Raw genomic sequence first — 23,639 nt, 5'->3', positions numbered from 1 at the left:
TTGGTCCCCTTAGTCTTGTTTGCCTGGCTACCCCAAGGCTTGATGGCAGCCTCAATCCATCTCTGGTGAGTTCAGAGTCCATATAAATGTCATAGAGTTTAATGTCTCTGGTGCACTCCCTCTGCTGTAGATCCCTGGCCACTGGAATGAAGTTGTGGCCTCGGGTGCTGACAAAGATGGATGGTGTTAGAACAGAGAACAGCAGGATTCTTCAAATAAAAACCAAAGTCAGGAAATCTGAGAGATGGGTGAGGCCCCTTCCAGTTGAAAGGATCCCCAAGCTACTACTCCATCACAGAGAAAAGTCTTCCTACCAAGTGACTGTCACTGTTTCACAAATGATGGCATAGGAGATCAAAGGAGACAGGCTTGCCTACCGGTTAGACAACTGGTAAGATAGCAAGGCAGGAGAGTGTGTTTACTAATTCCCATATGCTGGACAATTCCCTTGGGCTCCCTAGATCCCTGCCTCTCTATTTCCCCCATTCCTGGCCATTTTGAAGTAAACATGCTAAGCGTGGTTACCATAACCACAAAACACTGCTTTCAGCTCTGTCCACGGTGCCCTTGTTCACACCATCAGAGACCCAGAAGGCATGCACATGAGGACCCGGGGATCTGTGTCTTTTCCCTCCTCTGAGGGACACAGAGGACCTGGTAAGAAGCATGGCTGTGTTTAGGGGAAGAGAGAACAGAACCAAAAAGTTAAACTTGAAGAAACTCAAATTTAAATAAATAGGGCATTTCTTCAAGATTTTCTATACACATGATTCCAAAATCTGAAGTCTAAGTTTTTTAAAAAGAAATATGCAGGTGTTTTACGGTGGGAGGACGGCAGGTGTGGGTAGAATCCATGTATAGAACTTACAACTTTCAGCTGTTTGGTTACACAGTGTTGCCATCTATAAACGCACCCGAGTGTGAGGAGTTCTCAAAGGCTCTTCTGGCCTCCATTAAACTGTCTCACCCCAGTAAACTGTTAATACCTCTGAGATTAAGGTAAGTGTAGCTATTTCCATGGAGATCGTGCATTGCTAGGTCTTTCTGTCTTTTGGAAGGTACATTCTCAGAAGGAGTCACTCATTGGCCATTGATCCCTTCCCAGATATGAACGTATTATTTTAACCTCAAGGGTGCCCAGTTGATGGATGATTACCACATCAATGATCCTGATTTCTATTGACCTCACTCCAGCCTTCATGAGCTGCCTTTATAGTCCCCCTCGCTCTTGATCAGGAAAGCGAGTAATGCTTCCGCCACGAGCTTCCCTTCCTTCTGTGGAATCCTTGAAGATAACCTCTAGATCAGTGGTTCTCAACTTTCTTAATGCTGCGACATTAATACCGTTCCTCATGCCGTGATGAACGCCGACCGTCAAATTATTCCATTGTTACTTCACAACTGTAATTTTGCTACTGTTATGGATCGTACATCCGATATTCAGAACATCTGATACTTGACCCCTGCTAAAGGGGTCATGACCCACAGGTTGAGAACCACTGATCTAGATTCCCTATAAAGATATCAGGGTCACGTGGAGAAGAGCAGATTATCTTTCCCGCTGTGAAATCCACATTTTAGCACAGGTGGCCAAATACTCTTTAATAGGGGCACACTTTGTGTTTGTTATTCTAAAGATGAATGTTGGAGATGGCTGGGAACTACTGCAAATGTACTTTGTGTAACAGAAACCTTAAGTTAAGTATATATTGCCACAAAAAAGGAGGGGGGGATCATCAAAAAATATCCCACAATGTTCTCTCTTAGAGATCTCTCTCTCTCTCTCATCTTTTAATTCATTCCTTATTATTTTCATGTCTTTGTGTGTGACCCACTAAATTAAAATAGGGTTGCCTGGCTCTGCACAGGCAGGGGTTGTATTTAATTGAGCTACGACAATTTACCTGTGCCTACACCACTGAGGAAGGAACATGACTCGGCCTCCCTGAGCAACCATTCACCATTAGGATACCTCAGGCGTGGAGAGATACCTCAGGTGTGATACCCTCTCCGTGATGGAGAGTCGATGAACCCCGTCATAGGCAAGTAGCCACTGCTCCTGTGAGTTCATCCGTACAACAGCATGTCGTGGAGAAAAGACAGCTTCTTTCACCACCCCTTCCCACCTTCTGGATCTTACATTACTTTCTGTCCATTGTGCGTGACTTGGAGAAAGCAACCGTTTCCTCAGTCTTAAGGATTCTCCATGTTAATCACCACCCACTTCATGCCGAAGCTTTCCTGAGCAAGGCTGAGAGCTGCACTAGTCTGTGAGGATGCACAGGAAAGAGCAGACTGTTTGACACTATGTCTACATAGCAAAGTAGCAGTAATAGGTTTCCCATTATAGTTTGGGACCTCCACGGCCACGGGCTCTTGAACAGATTCGCAGTACTGGGCATGCAATCTTCTTGTGTAGTGGCTTTACAAATCCAACCAGAAGGCAGTTGGTAACCCCTACAGTCACGAGCTCTCTGGCTTTTTTCAAGAGATTCATACAGGGATCTAGCATTCCCACACCCCTTCCTTTGCAAATAACCTTCGAGCTACCGCCAAATGCAAATCTCAACTTTTAAAGAATGTGTGTTTTTACTTTTAATCGGCATGTACTAACTGTACACATGTACTGATTACAGTGCAAAATTCAAATGTGCATGTGCAATGCAAATGATCAGATTGGGGTAACTCAGGCATTCATCCCTTAAGGGTGTCTGGTGTTCTTTGCTACGTAGCTTAATGTATTGGCTCCTTATCATGTGTGTAGGACCCTGAATGTCTCTGCCCTGCTACCTCTTCAGGCTTCTTCCCTAAGGTCCACATACACAGCATCTGATGAAATGCACCACTGAGGGTGTCAGAGCCCAGTGGCTTTCCGTTCCCTGCCTCCAGCATGTTCTACCAGCCCAGCCCATATCCACATCATCTCCTATCTCTATCTCCTGACCTGAGCTTGTGTACCTGGAGTTTCATTTCCACTCTTGCTAATTAGTTCACATTCATCATTCAAAGTCATTTTCATGAGTCACCTTCTCGGACCCATTTTCCAGTCTCTCTTTTCCTGTGGTCACTTCTTATTGCTCACAATGCCAGCCATTCACTTCTCTATCTTGGGTCTTTTAAGGGAAATGTTTATAGGTTAAGCACTCAGCTACTGATCCATATTGCTTGGATTTGAATCCTAGATCTGCCCTTTAACTGATCCTCAATGTATTGCTACTAATATATCAATAATAGTTCTTCCTTCAAATGGCTATTAAGGGTCTCGAGACATTTGTATATGTGAAAGTCATGCAGCAGGCTAGATGCTTATGTCCCTTCCTACTGCAGATGATGGAATCCTAACCCTACAGTTAACAGTGTAAGGACAAGCAGGGATAAGACCACGAAAGCAGAGCTCTTCTACCTGGGGTTTCTCTAAGAGACCTCAGAGAGACATCTTGACTGTGTTACTGCAAGGACACAGAAAGAAGGCTGTGTGTATGAACCAGAGAGCAGGGCATTGAATCTATAGGCATCTTGGTCTTGGCTTTCCCAGCCTCTAGAACTGAGAGAAATCAGTTCCTGTTGCTTGTCAGTCACTCCATCAGTTAGTTTGTTAGTCTTGTACACAGCAGCAGGAATGGACTGAGGCACACATGACTCTACTGCCCAATTCTCCCCAAGGGCTAGAGAGTTTGTGCTGTCGTTCACTGGCACATAATTCCATAGCCGTGTGCTCGTCTCACTGTCTTTCCTTCTAAGTTATGAGCACTCTGGGAACAACAGCTCCAGTAACCGCTTTAACTTGTGTAGGACTTGCCCTGGGTTTGTGTTGAAAGTCTTGCACACTGGGCTTCTGCAATCCCAGGAAATCTGACAGTCCATGACTGTGGAAGATCGTATCTACATTCTCGTGAGTTCCAAGGGCCACTCAGAGGATGCCTTGGCTGCAGTTAGATCATCTGTACATATATTTTGAACTACAGAGACACCATTAATTGCTGTTTGGTCTTCAGCACATTCTCCAAAACTAAAAGTCAGGGACAGCAATATGGATTTGTGGATGAAGGTACCTGCAAGTCATGATAACATCAATTCAACCCTTAGGTCCCACTAGTAGAAGGAGAGAACCAACTCCCAAAAGTTGTCACTGACCTCCACAGGTATGCTGTGCCATAAGCACATATCCACTGCATGTACACGCATGAGCATACCACACACACACACACACACACACACACACAAATAAATAAATATAAATTGAAAGTTCTTATAATTTTATAAGAACTTAAAAATCAGTGTTCCTCGTGAGTCACAACTGACATTTCATATTTCATCTCAAAGGGCACAGGGACTAGAAAGGCAGCCCCACAGTTATATGTCAATACTGTAATAGAGTTGGCCACCCCTTAGCAATCAAAGGCACACCTGTCATGTTAACAGTGGGTGGAGAATAGAAGGGGTCAAGCTTTCTTCAGTCTAGTGACAGGCAGGTTGAAGCCAGAAGGTCCCCTAATTCACATCACAGCCTAAAGAACAATATTTCCTGATCAAAAATGCCCCCTTTGCTGAGCACATCTGACCCCCTCAGCTTTTGGGAATGACTAGAGCTCTAGTTTCAAATATGCTGGGTCTCAAAACTATTTCTCATCCAGGCTGGCTCAGACTGCTTCAAAAAGGACAATGACACTGAAAACTTTCCACAGCCAAGCTCCAGTGGCACCTGGATTCATAACTAGGACAAGAAGTCTTGACTTTGGAAGCAAGGGCAAGCATGGAGAAACTGCCAGGCAGCCAGGCTAAGCTACCTTAGCGACAATGGTAGTAGAGCCAGGCTAAGCCACCTTAGCAACAGTGATAGCGGAACTGTTAGAAGCACGGGCTTTGGAGGTCAGATGTCATAGACTGAGAGGGTCAGAGTTCACATCCTTCTGTTTGTAAGGTCCTGGATAAATTACCTAGCCTCTCTGTAACTCGGTTTCCTTGCTTATAAAATGAAAATAAATAACCATTTCTCAGTCTCTTAGCTAAGCTCAAGTAAAAAATGAAGATAAAATGATAGTACTTGTATCGGGACAGAGTTGTTTAATGTGTTTTATCTCCATCTACGAAAGCACGGCTTGAATGCTCCATTCTATACTGGGAGATAAAATTCATGCCATCCAAGTCGAAGGCGAAAGGGAAACAATAGAAATGAGGGGGGGAACCAAAAGTGTTGGGCTTCCGCTTAGAGCCTCATGAGTAAATCGTGTGGAGGCTCGGAAAGATGGCTCAGAGGATACAGAGCACAGGAGGTCTCTGGAGGTCTGGGGTTCAAGTCCCAGCACCAATGTGGTAGCTCATACTGGCTATGAATTTCAATTCCAGGGGCTCTCATGACCTCTTCTGAACTCTATGGGCACCAAGCATGTACATGATGTGTTATATGCAAGAAAAACCTATATTCGAGCACATAAGCCAATGGGGGTCCACTCTCTTTCAAACCATTAGACACGGTTCATCAGGAGCTCCCAGGGCAGCCTCTAGTGTGGACATGGAGATGAATTATCTATCTCCTGAGGACTGACCACCTCTTGTTTCTTGGTGGCCTAATTTTGTCAGTTCTAGACAGTGTCCCTGGGGCAGGGCTGAGGCCGCTACTGTCAGAGTGAACATGATGGAGACCCACACCCGAGGAAGGGTATTTGGCAGAAACCCCACAGATGTGTAAGGAAGCAGCAGACCCCAAGCCACAGGCGGCCATGGAGTTTGTCTGCAGATGATCCTCTCTGTAGCCTACCTTGTCACTTCAGGCCTGTCGCTTTTGCTAGGCAGTCCCGTTCTACACGCAATCACACAGACTCCATGGATCTCCAAAACAGAGTTCAGATAAAGCTATAATATTTCAAACAACAGTAGTTTTTGATAGTCCAGATTTGTGGATTATTTTTGTGACTTTCACTTTTAGTGTTTCCTCTAAGAAATGTTATTCTGTCCAAAATCAAAGCACACTGCCTGTTTTCATCTAGACTATTTACAGTCTTAGCACTTACACTTAGATCTATGGATCAGCCAGCACAGGGCTGGCTATGCAAACATGAGGAACAATGTTTAGATTCCCCAGAATCCATGGAAATGTTGTGTGGGCATGGTGGCCCACCTTCACTTCCAGACCAAAGAGAGATAAAAAGGATCCCGGAAGCTACTGACTAACTGGACTAGCCAAAACATCAACTACAGTTCAGTTGTGAGGTCCCAATCTATCTAATAAGGCAGATCATGATAGAAGACTACTCCTGTCAACAGCCTCAGTCCTACACACACACTCACACACACACACACACACACACACACAGGAACCCACCCATGTGTGAACCTACAGCTACACAAACATCACATACCAACACCTACAATAAAAAAAAAATATCCATGACTTATTTCAAAGTTGCTTTTTGTACACGATGTAAAGCTGGAGTTGGGAGTGTTTTTGTTTCTTACCCATGGTTATCCCAGGGTTGCAGCGCTGACAGGAGACTGTCTTTCCCTATCTAATTACCTCAGTGCATTTTCCAAAAGCCAATGACCCTATGTGTTCAGATTATTTGTGGGGCTTCGGTTCTATTTCATTCATCAATGTTGCTATTCTTACTCCATTGTCTTTATCTATATAGTGATCCTAAAACTGACCTTGCAAGCCTTCGCCCGTGTGGCTTTATAGAGAGTCTTAGAACCAGGAGGTAGAAGTCATCTAGTTATCCTTTTCAACATTATTTTGTTTTCATTAGATCCCTTGCTTTTCTCTTTAAAAAAAAAAGTCACTACAAAATTACCTTTCAGCTGGTATTTTGATTGGGATCACATTTAGTCATTCCATGTGATGTTGACTATAATTTCATATTAATTACTATGACCACAGAACCTGACAGAAATGAGAAGTGGGAGCTCTATGTAGGCTCATAGTCTCTGGGGGCTTCAGTCCATCACTTTGGGAATGTTCATGGCCGAGGAAACGTGAAGCTGGAGTTTCTGACCTCGTGGCAGACCATGAAGCTGAGAATAAGACAGGAAGCAGAGGCTTAGTGGAACCTTCAAACTTCCACCAGCGAGGACTCACAGCCTTTCCAAGTAGTGTCGGCAACTAGGGACCACATGTTCAAAACAGGATCCTGTGGGGAACATCACAAAACCAACATTTAACCAGGTCTTTATCCATTCTCTGCAGTAAAGAAGTTCCCTTAAGAATCGCTTAAGTATCCAGTTGCAGTTCCAACTGGATTCTGTGTATGGTAAACCCAATTGCCTTCTTGCATCTATCAAAGTGACTATGCATTATTTCCTCTTCTCCTTAGCATAAGTTGGTTATCTTGAAACGTGCTGATATTCTGTCTAATGTGTGTTGTGGAGTTCCAGTGAATTTTTCATTTCAGTCATTATAGTTTTCAGTTCCGGGATGTCTACTCTGCTCTGTTTCGTGATTCAATATCTTTAATAATGTCTTAGTTTAGTGAGATATCATTCTCGCCATACCTCTTAGGCCTGATTCCCTTTAGCTCTTTAAACACACTCAAAATGGTTGGAGGTTTTGCAAAATAACAGTAACACTTGGCTTCCTTGTGGGCAATGGTGCTTGACCTGTTTATCTTCTCGGATGTGATGTGGTTTTTATTTATGTCACACAATTTTCTGCTGAGAACTAGGTGTTTTAATAATTATACAATTACATAGCAACTATGAAAACCAAATTCTCCCATCTCCCCAGCATTTATTGCTGCCTAATAACTTCAGAACTTAAATCTGTGATACTTATGTTTTTGGAATATACAGCCATTGACATCCCCTGCTTGGTTCTAACTGAGTGACAGAGGTGGAACAGAGATGACATTAAATGACAAGAATGAGCAAGTCTCAATCCCACCTACGTTAGGGAACACTGCCAACATTCCACAAGGCAGTGGCAACTCTACCTTAGTCTTCATCTTCTGCTTCCACAGAGCCTCCCAGTTAAACAGAGAGGGGCGCTCAGGAGCCTCTCATACACTTCTTTCCTACCTTGCTCCCATCCCTAGGCATGAACATGCTCTGCTAGACTCCCAGTAATATGCCAGAGCTTTTCAAATCCCTTTGTTTCTAAACCATTCCCAAAGTTGAGAGCAATTTCAAATATTCGTTTAAAAAAAGTCGATGTCCACTAAATAACTACCACAAAAATAAACACTCTAGAGGAAGAGGTTCGTTCTCTTAGGGGGGAGCTGCAAGTCAAACAAAAATGACAAGCATTCTGAGTGCCTCTCCGAGGGAACAACCAGACAGATCAAATAAAGATACTTCTAAGGGGTGGAAATGAAATGTTGAAGGACCACCAACCCCATGGTCCCTCTTCAGTGGATCACAGTCTCATTTATTTTAATGAGGTTTGATTTTTCAAAGCAACCGAAAATTGGGGACAGTGAGAATGGAGGCTGTAACCAAGCTTGATTTGTGTACTGGATTCAGCTCTTCACCTTAAATAGGCAACCCCTTTTGTCTAATGTTTCAATGTGTTAGTTTTTTGTTTGTTTGTTTCACCTTCCCCTCTAAGACCTGAGAGTTCTACCTTCTGTTTTCATTTTTGTACACATGAATATAAAAATGTAAATTAAAATAGCTACATTTGCATTTTCTACCAAGATTTTTAAAAAGCAAAGTACAAAAAAATTAACCATAAGGCCATGTTAAAAGCCTGTAAGAAAGATGAACAATGATTCTGTATCTGGGTGTCTGTGGTTTTGCAAAAAAATACTTGGGGTAACTTAATAGTTGCTGCTATTTATTGCTAGGCTATGGTGCATCAAAAGAGATAACAATTTTCAATCTTCACAACTTTTTACCCAATGTTCTCTTATCTATTTGCATATGATAAATAAGATCAGAGTGTTGAAATAAGGCACCCAAACCCACATACGCTGTAGATAGCAATATTACCAGTCAAGCATGAGTCTATCCAATCCCAAAGGTTGTCCCTTTGCAGAGAAATGAAAAACAGGAGGATAGTGAGTTGGTGGAGACATTCATACTCATAAGGATAGACAACAGAAATTCACTCCCCCTTGATATTTAAAATATCAAGGAAAAGAAGAGAACATAAAGATGGAAGGAAGCTCGAAGAGCAGAAACACACTGAAGAATAGCCTGGAAGGAAGAGACAGCTGGGGAGCATGGGGGGGAAGTCAGAAAGGCAGAGAAAGTCATCCTACATTGACAGAAGGGAACAGATGGGAGATGAGCAAGGACAAAGGGGGACATGTGGGTAGGTGTCATCAGTTAGAGGGCAAGTAGCCGGAATTTGATCAAATGACAGGAATTTATTTACGGGACTCCTGGGCATTGTGGGAGATACAAAAGAATGTAGAGTTATTTTGGGAAGGCTAATGATGTAGACAAGACAGATGGCTTGAACTAGGGTGTTAATGCTGAAGGAGAAGGCTGGAGACAGAAGGCAGAAATAAAGAGGTTAAAGCAATCCCCCACGTGATAGCCTGTGTATGAATCTGGAGCTTTGTGGAAAGCAATATTAAAGAAAACCCTGTAGCTGCTATTGAGTCAAAGATAAAGAATCAGTAGATTGGAGAGGAGAGGTGATAGATCACCTAACTGTTCTGCTTCTGCTTTAAAGACAATTAAAATGTTACTGAAGGTATGTAAACCTGCCCTCACATAGGCAATGCCTTGTGACACCTGTCTTACATAAGTCCATCTACACAGCAAAGTCTGGGTAGGAGCTGATGGGCATAAATAAGACTAAATCGGGATCAGTCACCTTTCTGTTCTTGGAAGAAGTTTCAAGTTCGTTTGAAAAGGCGCCTAAGGACATTTAAATGCCATGATGGTGGTATTCCATTCGTTGGAGAGAACATCAATCAAGAGAAGACGGTATTAGCAGCCCAAGTGTAAGAAGTCATTCAAAATGTGATAGAAGGTGTAGTGTTTTGTTTTGTTTTGTTTTGTCTTGTCTTGTTGTTTTGTTTTTCAGAAAGTTCAGAGGTCAATGCCCCAGGGGCTTCAGGGAGCAGAACGTACTTTGCACACACAATGTACAGGCTAGCAATTCCATTTTTACATTTATCCATCTGATACAATCATACACCAGGCAACCGCAGACTTTCTAGCTTCCTGATTTCTATAGCAATACCCAAATTAATGGTGGATAGATTTTTGAAATGATATCCTTGACTTCCCAGAAATTGACTTCAAGTGTGACATGAAGAGGGTGGGGATAGGGGTACTAGCAATGGTCAAATACTAGTTGAAGAAAGTCAAGAATAGATGGCTCCCACCCAGAGTATCCAAGGGAAGCAGGGTCAGTCGGTCCTATAGAAACTATAGAGCACACTGGGGTGTTTAATCAAGTGGATGCAATTGATTGCTAATCCAAGAATAGGTGGGGGTGGGGGTGCAAAGAAGAATCACACTTTCTTATCCATCCAATATAGGTCAGCACCTAGAAGGAGGGTGGTTTTAAAAGTAGCCTCAATTTCATATGGCCAAGCTTACACACACTCCCTAGATACAATGTTGTGATACTTTTCCAATTGGGTAAGATACCAAGGGTTTTAAGTTTTTGTGTGTAAATGGATACTTTGTACAGTAAATGGGATTCTCATTTCCTTCTTGCCTCCAAGCAGCTCCCAGGCCAGAGAGGCGCTGCTTCCTTCCCCCGGATTTCTACTTTCTCCTCTAAAGCAGGAAGGAGCTGGGTTGGTGATCTCTGCAGGCCTTCCCAGCTGGAATATCACATTTGAGGCTGAGCTTTGCAGATGGGGCATGGAGGTGGTAGAGTTCTCTGTTGTATATAATCACCACGCACGCTCTCTTCCTCTTCCTAGGAACTACTGCTCGAAAATGACCCAGCAAATGCAGAACTTACATCTTTCCCAGTCAAAAAAACACAGTGCTCCATCGTCTCCCAATGCTGCCAAGCGACTGTACAGGAACCTCTCGGAGAAGCTGAAGGGCAGTCACTCGTCCTTTGATGAGGCCTATTTTAGAACAAGAACGGATCGGCTGAGTCTCAGAAAGACTTCTGTGGTAATAGAACTCTTTCTACTGCCATGTCAGCTCCATTGTTCAACAATTTAGTGAATGTTTCATTTTTACACATAAAGTCCACCAAGACAGGAAGCGTGTGTGTGTGTGTGTGTGTGTGTGTGTGTGTGTGTGTGTGTGTGTGTGTGTGTGATATCACACTATGTTTGGATGAATTGAAGACCTTTCCCCCTTCTTTTCTTAATGTTTTTTCCCTAATATTTTTTTCTTTCACCACCAGAACAAATAAATCTCCAAAATCTTCAGTTTGAGAGCACAGAGGTGTGGACTTAGGGGCAGATTGTTGGCCGAGGATGCATAAGGTCCTGGGTTCAACTTAAGGCCCTAGCAATGCTTGCTACTGTTCACATACATGAACACACATGTGCTCAGTTTGGCAAGTATGGAATCTTTCAGATTAAATGGATGTTCTGAGAGCACCAGTGCTCATTTAAATAATAGTATTAAAATCATTTGTAGGGTTCTAATGTATATGTGTACACACAGACACATGCACACATATATATGTATAATTTAATTATATGTCTATGTACATGTATATATATATATGTATGTGTCTCTCTGTGTGTGTGTGTGTGTATATATATATATATGTATGTGTATATATATATATATATATATATATATATATATATAATTTCACATACTTTCCAGGAGCATTCAAAATCAAATCCAGGCATAGAATTCTATTTATCACATAATGGAGAGAGGACAGAAAAGAAAAGGCCAGCAAAAGAAGATAGGTGGAAAACCAAACACATATACCAAAATGTACCAAACATACTCCGTGAAATGCAGCATTGCATTTCCTTTTACGTTCCCAGGCAGTCAAGGCAGACCAGGAAAAACAATCAGGTATGACATGTCCCCCATTAGTTCATAATGAAAAGTGTATCAGCCCATCAGGAAAAATTAATATCTTCCTGTTGCTAAATTGCCTACCCTGTGTAGCTGTCATGGCAATTGGGTCATAGCAGGCAGCCTACAGAGTACATTACAGATATTCTCAGTCCTTTTCTGCAATGGCTGTGGGTCAAAGAGGCAGGCAGATATTCACATGGACAACTAGATTATTTTTGCAAGAAGGTAAGGGCTACGTTTGAGATCAAAGCAGAAGTAAGGCCTGGCCTTCCCAGATAGAAGCAAAGTTAGAGTTTGCAGGAGGAAATAACTCAATGGGGATAATAAACCTGGCAGACTAGAAATTAGAGACACTAAGAACCATAGATAAAGGCACACTGGCGACAGGGCAACGTTTTGATTTTAGACTCGTTCCTTGTTTTCTAATACGGTTCCTTGTTTTCTTGGGTGCATCTTCTGGGAGGCCTTAGCTGGGTAAGCATCAGAGGCCCTTCGGTTTTGGCAGACTGTAGAAAAGCCACTGTTCTGTTCAGTACAGTGTCTTACAGCAAGAGAACAGCATACCTCAACAGCCCTCTCCTCTGGGTCCCTGTTGTCAAAACAAGCATTTGCATAATTGCCTTGTATTTTCCCAGGTTCCTATGGCTGCTCTGTGCTCAGCCCAAGCTGACTCGCAAGCCTTGCAGAGGGAAAATCAAGTTTTGACGAGGCTAAAAATAAAATCTTCCTGCCTAAACATTTGGTCACTGACGATCCTCCACATATTAGTCAGATCCCAGCACCAGGTCAAAGCCAATAGCATTCCAACATCTCTAAAGACAAAGCAATTCTTGGAGAAATAACACGTAAATATTGAAGTAGCATATGCCTCCATCTTCTCTGGCGAGCTACCAAAAACAAAATAGTATTTGTGAATATCCCAGAGATCTTTTTTATTTATCATTAATCTTTAAGAAAAAATTTCCAAAGAATCATATTGTCCATGTTTTTTTCCTATAAGTGATTTGTATTTTGTAAATATTCGAATCCTGGTCCTCTTAAACAATTAGCCACTTGCCACTGTAGCTTTCCTGGGAAAACCACTTCAACCTCTCCCCTCAGCTTAAAAATGTATGTAATAGTCAGGAGTCTGAGCTAATAAGTGGTGGGATTGTAGCAGCCAGGTTATGTATTAATGATTTTTTGTGTGTGTGTGAATGTGACAAAACCACTTGACAGTGACACCCTAAGGAAGGAAGGCTTTATTTGGAGTTATGGCTTAGAGTCCACGGCCACCTGGCCTCATGCACTTGGCAGAAAGACCTTCAGGACACCAATGTATGGCAAAGGCTCCTCTTTAGTCCTTGGTGGATGGGAAGCAGAAGGGTAGACAGAAAGAGACCTACGCAAGACATATGCCCAGTGACCAATGACATGCTTCCAGTGTCCATGACGTGCTCTCAGTGACTTGCTTCCTCCAGCCAGGCCCCATCTCCACCCCTTCACTGCCTTCCAATAAAGCTACCACATTAAGAATCCATCAAAGATTTAACCCATCGACTAGATCAGAACCCTTGCGATCTAATTGTCTGTAGAAACACCTTGGAAGATAAATCCAAAGGTCTTATCCAGTAATCATCTGAGCATTTCTTAGCCCAGTGAAACTGATGGTAGTAACCAATCGTACTAAACTAGACTTACAGTTATAGGCATCGTGAGTCTACAAGCAATGCAGGGAATTGACAAGCAACGTCTATATTTTAGGAAGATTACTCTCTTAACACTATAGAGTCTGGGCTGATGACCAAAACTAGTCGATAAGATAAGGGATAATAACACCTGAGGATGGAGAAGGAGGAAAACAGTTGACAGAAACAATCAAAGTGAACTATGGTTACAAAGTAGCCATAATTAAAACCACCTGTCCCCACATTATCTACTCCTGTGTTCCTCCAGCTGCACTGTGCAGCACATTACCCCAAAGGTAAAGTGAAATTCAATAAAATATGTATTAGCATGATTAAAGGCCCTGAGAGGTGCTACAGCAAACAAAGGAATCAGTTGGCTTAATCCAGTGTTTAAGAACATCTCTTGATAATCTAGCAAATAGTCTTCCGTCAACAGCAGACTGGCTACAAGGAGCTGATTTTCCCACCAACTTAAAGACCGGGTCATACAGTGCAAAATCATCCTATCACATTCAATGTGTCTATTAGAAATCATGGAAGGACCGGCTGACAGAGTGCTGACTTCGAAGGCCACGTGATAAATGAAAGCTCTGTCATCACCCACCTGTGTTTGTTCGACCCTTGAAACAATCTCCAAAGTCCTGAGATACTGGCTAGGACATCGTGCCAATCTGTTTTCCTTCTTCTCCAGAACTTCCAGGGCAACGAAGCCATGTTTGAGGCAGTTGAGCAACAGGACCTAGATGCTGTGCAACTCCTCCTCTACCAATATACACCGGAAGAACTAGATCTGAACACACCGAACAGCGAAGGGCTGACACCCCTGGACATCGCCATCATGACCAACAACGTGCCCATTGCGAGGATTCTTCTGCGGACAGGAGCCAGAGAAAGTCCGCACTGTGAGTAAACCCAACATAAAAGCCCATGTCATCCATCAGACCTTTGTTCTATGTCACCAAAGTAACAGAGCAGGAATGGTTCACTAAGAGCAGACCCTGAAATCCTTTCTGTATTTCCAAAGACTTTCATGCAAAAATTAATTAGTGTTTATCAGTCTAAGCACTTAATTGTTCTCTAATGAAAACACAATGAATGCTATTGAAAGGGAGCCTTTCCCGTTCCTGGGGATTTAATCCAAGCTTTTAGGTATATGACATCTTTGAATGATGATACAGAACTGGGAAGCATTTGTCGGAAGCGAATGCACAACTGTTTGTGTCTCTGACTCCATAATCAGTACTGGGGCTCTACTCAGACACTCAACAGACACCTAGTGCACACTGTCCCTAGTCTAAGAAGGCAGTGGCCAACCACATAAGCTCCGTGATCTCACTGGACACTGACATCCCTGTGAAAGAGACTTCCAACAAGCAAATTAATTGATAAATTACAACATAACTTCAAATAGTGGTAAGTATTGTGAAGGAAACAAACGAGTAGCTAGCCATCAATAAAGGAAGGACCAGTTTTCAATGGGATTGGGCAAGAGAGCCATTGCTGATGTGGTGTTGGATGATATAGGAAATGAGCTGTGAGGTGTGGAGTTTGTTGTGGGAAGAATCAGTGGTAAGTACAAGCCCTGAGATGATCAGAAAGGAAGCTGAGGTTCTGGGAAAGAGCAAATTAAGACAGGTGGCCATGGATGAAGTCACCAAGACCAGGCAGTACAGGGCCTGTAGCCATGTGAAGATACTCTCGTCTAAAGACTGAGTGTGATGGGGAGGCAGTTGTGTGGTCTCTTTTACTTTGGAGGACTACTGTGATGCTCTATGAAAAATGAACAGAGGAGGCAGTTGTAGAGTTGAGACAGTCAGTCAAGGGGCTACTTGAAAGAATGGTCCATGGAACTAGTGCCAGTTGCTGGAACTAGCATAACAATCATGTTGACCAGAGATAGCTATCAGACAGACAAGGGACAGACAGATAATGTAAATGGATAGACAGGTAGTCAATGATAGCAGATAGATAGAAGATTAATAGAAGATAGATACATAGATAGACAGGGTAGATAATTGGCAGATGGTAGAACCGATAAATGACTGATAAGTGATATAGAGTAAGTGGTAGAGACGATAGGTTGTTTGTAGAACGAAAGGTAACAGATACATAGACAGACTCTTCATGCCATAAAATTCATGCATTTAAAGAATGTAATGTTCTTTTGTAATGCAGAGTCAGGTAACCACCACCACAATGAGTTTCAGGATTTCTTCATCACCTTATGAAATCCCCACACCCTGACTTCTTACTTAGACTTCCTCAACATCCTCAACCCCAGGGGAAATCAACACTCATGTTGTTGTTGTTGTTCTTGTTGTTGTTGTTCTTGTTGCTGCTGGTGCTGCTGCTGCTGTTGCTGTTTTCACCAATTTGCCCCTTCTAGACTTCTCACACAATGGAATCATATACCGTATAGCTAGGTGCTATTGCACATACTTTACAATGGGGAAACCCTCAGTCGTCAGCACCATGAGATCAGAACTCACATTCCCCTTGGTGCAAACTCTCTGATCCAATGACCACAGTGGCTCAGTGCCATGGCTTCTAGGTTCCCTAGACAACTTACCAAAGTCTAAGTTTTGCTCACGCTGATTTGCTTATTTCTAAGTGGTGGGCCCCAGAAGACTGGAAGATCAAAGGAAGCTAGTACATGATTAGAATTCATACATTTCAGCTGCCAGATCTCAGAAACCATCACCACCACCACCACCACCACCACCCAAAGAGTGGGTATTGAGACAGACACACATATCAGGACACTGTTTCAAAAAAATCTAAACTTGCCAAGCTCATGTCAAAGCGTATAAGGAGTAGGAGGGGGGAGTACTCTGCAGAAGAGCCGCATGGTCAGAAGGCCACTCCTTCTCAGCAAAATTTGAAGATTCAGATGGAGAACAAAAAGGAGGAAGAAGAGGAGGGGGAGGAAGAAGAACAGCTGAGGCTGAGTGGGATCTCTGCTGCCTTCTGATTCATTTGCAGTAATGTCTGCCCTCGAGAGTCAAAAAGATGGGGGCTGGGCATGGGGAGAGAATTTAGGGTTTGAACACAGAGTGCAGACTAAACCCCATTCTATAAGAACAAGGAGACTATTCGTGTGGATGTTACCACTTCTTGTGCCCTAGGCTGGATGAAACATTAGCCTTCATCACCTGAGACCCTGCAGAAGTATGCACTGTCCCTGTGAACTGTAAGACTCCCGATGTGCCAGAGCCCTTCCATTTATAATTGAGCGTCCATAGGAGCACTCATGTACTGGGCTGGGGATGTGGTGTGGTTAAGAAAGTACCTACCTGTGTAGCATGCACAAAGCCCTGGCTTTGATCCTCAGCACCTACCACAGAAACTGGGCATGGTGGTGTGTGCCTGTAGTTCTAGCCCTTGGGAGGTAATGATACAAAGATCAGAAGTTGTTCAGGTTTGTTCTTGGCTAGAAAGCAAGTTCAAGGCAACCTGAGCCATAAGTGATGAACTCAAGTACCAACTACCTGGGCAAACTCAAACCAAATATACTAAAGATTCTGGGTTTTCTTTGCTCCCACTGGGATGATGACCACATTGTTATGGCAAAGTTATAAAAGGAGAAACAGTAAGATAAAATGTTTAGGTTTCAGTCTCTCGGGAATAGGATACCTAAGTTACTCTGGTCACCCAAGAACTCAAAATGACATCTGCAAACTCAAACATATGCAAAACGAGAAATGTCAGCTGATTATCCATGTGGTCCATGCACGCATTACTTTTGTATTTTAATACTAACCTTTGTTAACTCAGTTTTTAAAACGGCTTATTTGTGATTATGAAAAGGTAAGTGATTATCTTATGTAGGGTTCCTTCCGCCGTGATAAAAATCTAGACCAAAAGCAGCTTGGCAAAGAAAGAGTTAATTTCAGCTCCCAGTTACACATGGTAGTTCATTATTGAAGGAAACCAGGGCAGAAACTCAGTCAGGGAAGGAACCTGGAAGCAGGAACTGAAGTAGAAACCAAGGAAGAGTGCTGCTCACTGGCTTGCTCCCCATGGCTTGCTCACCCTGCTTTTTTATAGCAGCCAGGACCACCAGCCCAGGAATAACATCACCCACAGTGATCTAGACACCCCACCCCCCACCATCCATCACCAATCAAGAAAATGTTCCACGGGCCAATATGGTGGGAACATTTCTCAACTGAGACTCCCTCTTCCCAAATGGCTCCAACCTGTGTCAAGTCCACATTAAACCAGCAAGCACACTGACCTAAGGCCACACCATTAACAAACAGAAGTCGGTAACACAAGCCCAAATCCACTGGATGCTAATCTCAGGGTCCTTCTATACAAACGTACTGCCTTTCTGAATAACCAACATGGAGAGCTGTGATCAGTGGGCTCATGCATTTTTTTCTTTCGAGCTATTTGCCGAAATCCTGCGGTGCATTTATTTGTTCCATTCTGGGCACTAGGGAGCCATTTGTGTTGGGTAAAGGCAGGATAGAAGAACACAGTGTTTGCAGGAATTTTAAATTCACTTTCTAAATCAAGTACAAAAGAAATAAGATTGCTTCTGGTCCAGGGGTATGAGCTTTCCCAGGAGGAAAGCTGCAGCCTGCTGTCTATAGCCAGAAGCAAACACCTGCTGCAAAGTACTCCCGTGCTGGAAAGGCATGACTTAAGGGAAGAAAAATCACAACAAAGTCTTAAATTCTTAGGATGCTTTACATAGGCAAAAAATGCTATTGCTGACTGAGGCGATGGCTCATTCAGTAAAATGTGTCAGGGCCTGGGTTTGATTCCAAGAACTCACAAAACAAAGCCAGGTGCAACATGGCAGGCGTACAGGCTCAGCACCAGGAGGGGGCATGGACAGGCAGATCCTGGGGGTTCACTGGCAACCAGGCTAGACTGTTCGATGAGCTCCAGGTCAGTGAGACATGGTTTCTCAAAAATATAAGATGTAATACACCAGAAGAATGAAACCCAAGGCTACTGACACCCTACCACACACAGAGAGAGAGAGACAGAGAGAGAGAGAGAGAGACACAAACATACACTACTCACTTACTCCCACACATTCATGCACCCTCACTCACATAAACAGGCACATGTTTACACACACACACTATGCACTTATTCCCATACACCCATGCATCCTCAGTCATACAAACAGCCACATATTCATAAACATATACACACATACACCAAATGCTTTTGCTAACATAAGCTCACTTGCTGTCACACTTGATCCTCACCACTGACTTGAAAGGCAGGAGGTATTTCTCTCATCTGACTATGAAGAAACTAGAAACAAAGAAAGTCAAGCCGTTTACCTAGTATTGCCCAGCTAATGGGGTAGAGAGGCAGGATCTGAACCCAGACCTAAGTGTCACAATGTCACGATTGCACAGCACAGACTCAGCTTATTCCCTCCCTGGCTCTACTTCTGCTTTTGTAATGACCACCCACTATGTCAAAGCAGAATATCAGGTCTCTAATAGAGTTAATTTCCTTTCTTCCCTTCCTCTGAGTATTGTTCTTCTCAAAACTAGCCCGATACCCTTTTCGCTTTGCCAACTAACATGATTCAGAAGACATTCTTCTGTGATTTGCCCCATTTCTTAGCAGGAACCACAACCTGGTTGTATTTAGTATTTGTCTCTAAAGCCATGGACCCTGCATTGCAGAGCTAGGTGTGTTGTGTTTTATAAAAAGCCAAGGATGCTAAGGCATCCCTTTCCACCACAACCCCTCCAGGTACCAAAGACACAACTCTTCAGGGGGCATGGGAAAGGGAGTTGAGAAGGGAGTAGAGGCAGAGAAAGAGAGAGGGCAGAGAAGGACAGAGAAAGAGGGAAAGAGAGAAGGAGGAGGAGGGAGGCAAGGAGGAGAAGAGAGAGAAGAGAGAAGAGAAGAGGAGGGGAGGGGAACAGAAGAGAACAGAAGAAAACAGAAGAGGAGAAGAGGAGAGGAAGGAGAGAGGAGAGAGAGAGGAGGGGAGGAGAGAGGAGAGAGAAATGAGAAGAGAGAAGAGAGAGAAGAGAGGAAGATGAGAGGAGCAAGGAGAGAGAGGGGAGGGAAGGAGAGAGAGAAGTGAGAAGAGAGAAGAGAAGAGAAGAGAAGAGAAGAGAAGAGAAGAGAAGAGAAGAGAAGAGAAGAGAAGAGAAGAGAAGAGAAGAGAAGAGAAGAGAAGAGAAGAGAAGAGAAGAGGGAAAAGGGAAGAGGAGAGGAGAGGAGAGGAGAGGAGAGGAGAGGAGGGAGGAGGGAGGAGGGAGGAGGGGAGAGGGGAGAGGGGAGAGAGAAGAGGGGAGAGGGGAGAGAGAAGAGAAGAGAAGAGAAGAGAAGAGAAGAGAAGAGAAGAGAAGAGAAGAGAAGAGAAGAGAAGAGAAGAGAAGAGAAGAGAAGAGAAGAGAAGAGAAGAGAAGAGAAGAGAAGAGAAGAGGCCAGCTAGGAACTCATGGAGAGATAGGGAGGGGAATAGGAAAGAAGGAGAAAGGGGTTTGGGAGAGCAAAGGAGGATTAAAGAGAGAAAGGGGGCTGATAGAGCAAGGAGGGGCCAAACAGTCCCTTTTGTAGCAAGCCAGGCCTACCTGGCTGTTGCCAGGTAACTTTTGGGCGGAGTGTAGAAGGAATGCCATCAGGATGAGGGTGTTTCTTACTAGCATTGACGCTCAGTCATACACTTCTCCCTATGCATAGGGGAATCCCTTGATGTTGCCATTCAAAATTGCAGACTCCTCAGCCTAGCCGGGAGATGAATCCACTATCTTTATTCAGCACTTATTTCATGTTCCTCCCTCCTTTAATCAAGTGGAACAAAGAAAAGTTGTCTACCATTAGCATATGTTCAAGACACCAGTCTGTGCTTAAAACTGTGGATAGCAGCATCTATGTGTTTATATCTATCACTATATTTAACACTGTATGTAACTACATGTAATGTTTCTCCTATACATTCAATAAGAGACTAATAATAACACTACTAATAAAATATAACAATTTACTATTATCACCCTCTCACCTTGGGAAACATTATTAAGTCAGATAAGGGTTATTTTTGAGCCCAAGCACCACAATGTCATGGGAGTCGATCTGGTTCTTGGAGCTGGCTACTTCCTGGGTAATGGGTGGATAATGGACGCAGCATGGGTACCATGGGAAAAGAGACGATTCACACTGCAGGTGGTAGGAGGGAGGATAGCACCGGATTTGATTCCACCACCCAGAAGAACAAGCAATTAAAGCTGTGGGAACTGTTGGAGGGCTTTTTTTTTTTCATAGAATACATTTGGCCCAAAGTTGGCTCTGGCAAGTGAAACTCAGCTAACCCCTGGGGATCTACTGCAGCGGTCACTCCCACTGAGGAAAATACTGGCTGTTAACTAAAGGGGCATCCCACATGTTTCCCTACAAGCTTGGAAGACCCTAGGAAACAGGCCAGAACCTGGAAGGACTGCCGCTAGGGACCACCCTTAAGCATGGGAACCACAGGACTTTTGCTCTGGGCACTGATGGCTTTCCAGTAGCTAAGACGCTCTGTGGAGCAGCTGCTATCTGAGAAAGCCTTGCTGCCCTTGGGTATAGAAGCCCCAACCAAACCCCTCTCTCTACCTAACTTACCATATCCCACTCCATCCGCTAGTCACAGCCCAAGTCTGCTGTTCATTTGCTACCATGAAAGCCTGCCAATGCCACCAGTCCTAAAGACACCAGCTCCTTAGGATTCCTGCCTTGTGCAGATCTGGCCACATTCATGCATTTTTGCCTCATCCTTTGGTCCTAGTACCAAAGACCTACTTGATACTCAGAAAGCATTGATATAAACTTTAATCTTCTGACACCTCTATCTATAAGAGGAAAATGATGTAAATTTCCCAGGAACTTGTACTTTGGAGTATTTTGGGTTGTATCTGCTCCCATGATTCCCTCGACACAGTTGCTAAGTTTGATGCTCAGTGTACCTGGCCCCTGGCCCGTTTTTCACTGTTCACTGTCTAGTGATGTGGACTAGCAAAACTGTGGGACACGCCTCTGTATGTGGGATGCTCCTTCTCTTTCCCTTGACTTGCATCTTCCTGTCTCTCCAGATCCCTCCACTCTGCTGTATGGTGAGCCCCTCCCACACCCTAGAAGCCTCCCCCTGTGCTGCCCAGAATCGTCATATTCAGAGACTGCCGTACAATACCACCACAGAGCAACTGTCACTTGCAGACAGTACAGACCCCTGTGCTGCAACCCCCAGCGCACAGGAGGTGCCCCTCATTTCTGCCGTAGCCAGGAGTCTGTGCTGGTGCTGGGAATGGTGCAGGCTGTGTCTAAGAGGTGTGACTATAAACTAATGAGGCCGGCTTTGTGTAAACAAACGCAGCAGAAAGTCTGCAACCCAAGCCAATGTTAGTCTTTCCCCGGGCCCTCCTGGGAGACGCCACGCTCGCTGCAACAGCGCTGGCACGGCCCGAAACACTTTTGGGATTGTCTTCAGAGTCCCTGCATGAGAAAACCAGACTGGTTGATTAGTGACACCCAGCCAGCATCATCACCCTCCCTGTTCCACAGACTGGGTAACTCTCAAAGGACAAAGATTTGCAGCCATTAAGAATATGGAAAAATGAGCCCTAAGTGGGTCTCCTGAGCGAATCACTTATTCTTATCTGCCTCATTAAAAGAGGGGTGTAAATCCTCACTCTGACTTGCAAGTCTGCTCCTCAAAGCTTACCTCCCACATTATGTCACCCTTCTGTCCTTGCGCATACCACACTATCTTGCCACCAGGACCTTGTCCTGGATCTCAACTCTAGTTGAGATACATAAAGACTTTTGAATCTCAACCACTATATGTTCAACATCTTAACATCCATATTGCAATCTAAAGGCAAGGATGTCACCAAATGTGGGGGTGGGTCTCTGACCCTATTCCGTGTCTCTAAATAATGACTCTCAGGTGGCTTCAGTCTCCGTTTCAATCACCCACTCTTCAACAACAGCTTCTTTCTCTTAATTTCTAGATATTTGATTGACAGGGGGAAATGTGATTATCTTCAAAGCATGAGGGTTTGATATTTGTATACACTGCAGAGTAATCACCATAGTCAAATTCATTAGCACATTCAGCATTCTTCATGCTGCACATAGATTCCCCAGGACTTGTCAGACTTCTAACTGGAAGTTTACACTCTCTGATCCTTGGTGTCTTACCTCTCCAGCCTCCAGCGAGCTGGCAAACAGCCTTCTGCTCTCTAATTGCGTGACGTGAACATTATAAGGTTCATATCACATACACACATATAATCCTGAGGTTTGTATTTTCGTGTCTGGTTTCTCCAGGTTCACCCACAATATTGCAAATGGCACGATTCCCTTCCCTTGGGAGTCAGCTTTTGCTCTGAATTTTTAAATGTACCCCACATAGAACAAGCTCTCTTTGTCAAAACCTAAACTCTTACAGATAGAATTGAACAGTGCTTTTGACTGCCTCTATCAGTGCCTTTTTGTGCTTGTATCTACAGTCTAGCTTCTTATCCCTAATTCCTAACATTCCCATTGTTATTGGTTCAGAAGGTGTCCCTACTGCTCCCGATTCAGCAAGCACTCACCACCATACCAAGTAAGATAACCACTGGAGATGATGCTTTTAGATCAAATCCTCAGCACAGGCTAAAAACCAAGTTTCTGGACTCAAGGAGTTCTGGTTCCAAATTCCACATAGTGATACTTTGTAAGAAAAATCTTTAGTCTTTTCAGGCCTCATTTTCCTTATTTGTAAGATGGACATAATCCTTTGTTAGCTATTATCTATATCACTAGGTATTCAATCACCCTCAAAACTTAGCATACGATGACATTGATCTCGGTTTCTATGGATTAGAAATGTGGGACCAGGATGGATGCTCAGAGTATCCACAAAATGGCTATCACCTCGCTATTGAATTGAGTTACAGGTTCTACCCCCATTACTCAGAGCCACAGCTGGGAAGAACTCTGCATCCCTGGCTACATGGGCCTCTCCATGTGGCAAGCCAGCGACTTGGCAGCTGGCTTTCCTAAGTGATAAGGTTCTGAGAAGGTGAGAAAGATCAACCAAGGCAGAAAAAAAGTGTC

General features: G+C 43.7%; 1 protein-coding gene across 5 annotated transcripts in view; it reads left to right on the top strand.

The window, feature by feature from the left end:
* Window positions 1-23,639, top strand: part of Ankfn1 (ankyrin-repeat and fibronectin type III domain containing 1) — a 387,810-nt gene that overhangs the window by 240,434 nt on the left and 123,737 nt on the right. For all 5 annotated transcript variants that reach the window (XM_030246107.1, XM_017314636.2, XM_030246105.1 and 2 more), the window contains exons 4-5: window positions 10,821-11,022; window positions 14,260-14,470. In XM_030246107.1, the coding sequence (XP_030101967.1) occupies window positions 10,837-11,022; window positions 14,260-14,470 (397 nt within the window). In that variant the 5' untranslated portion in view covers window positions 10,821-10,836. The remainder of the gene's footprint in view (window positions 1-10,820; window positions 11,023-14,259; window positions 14,471-23,639) is intronic.

The sequence above is a fragment of the Mus musculus genome, chromosome 11 (genome assembly GCF_000001635.26).
Source record: "Mus musculus strain C57BL/6J chromosome 11, GRCm38.p6 C57BL/6J".
Classification (NCBI taxonomy): Eukaryota; Metazoa; Chordata; class Mammalia; order Rodentia; family Muridae; genus Mus; species Mus musculus.
This window is presented reverse-complemented; position numbering and strand designations above follow the sequence as displayed.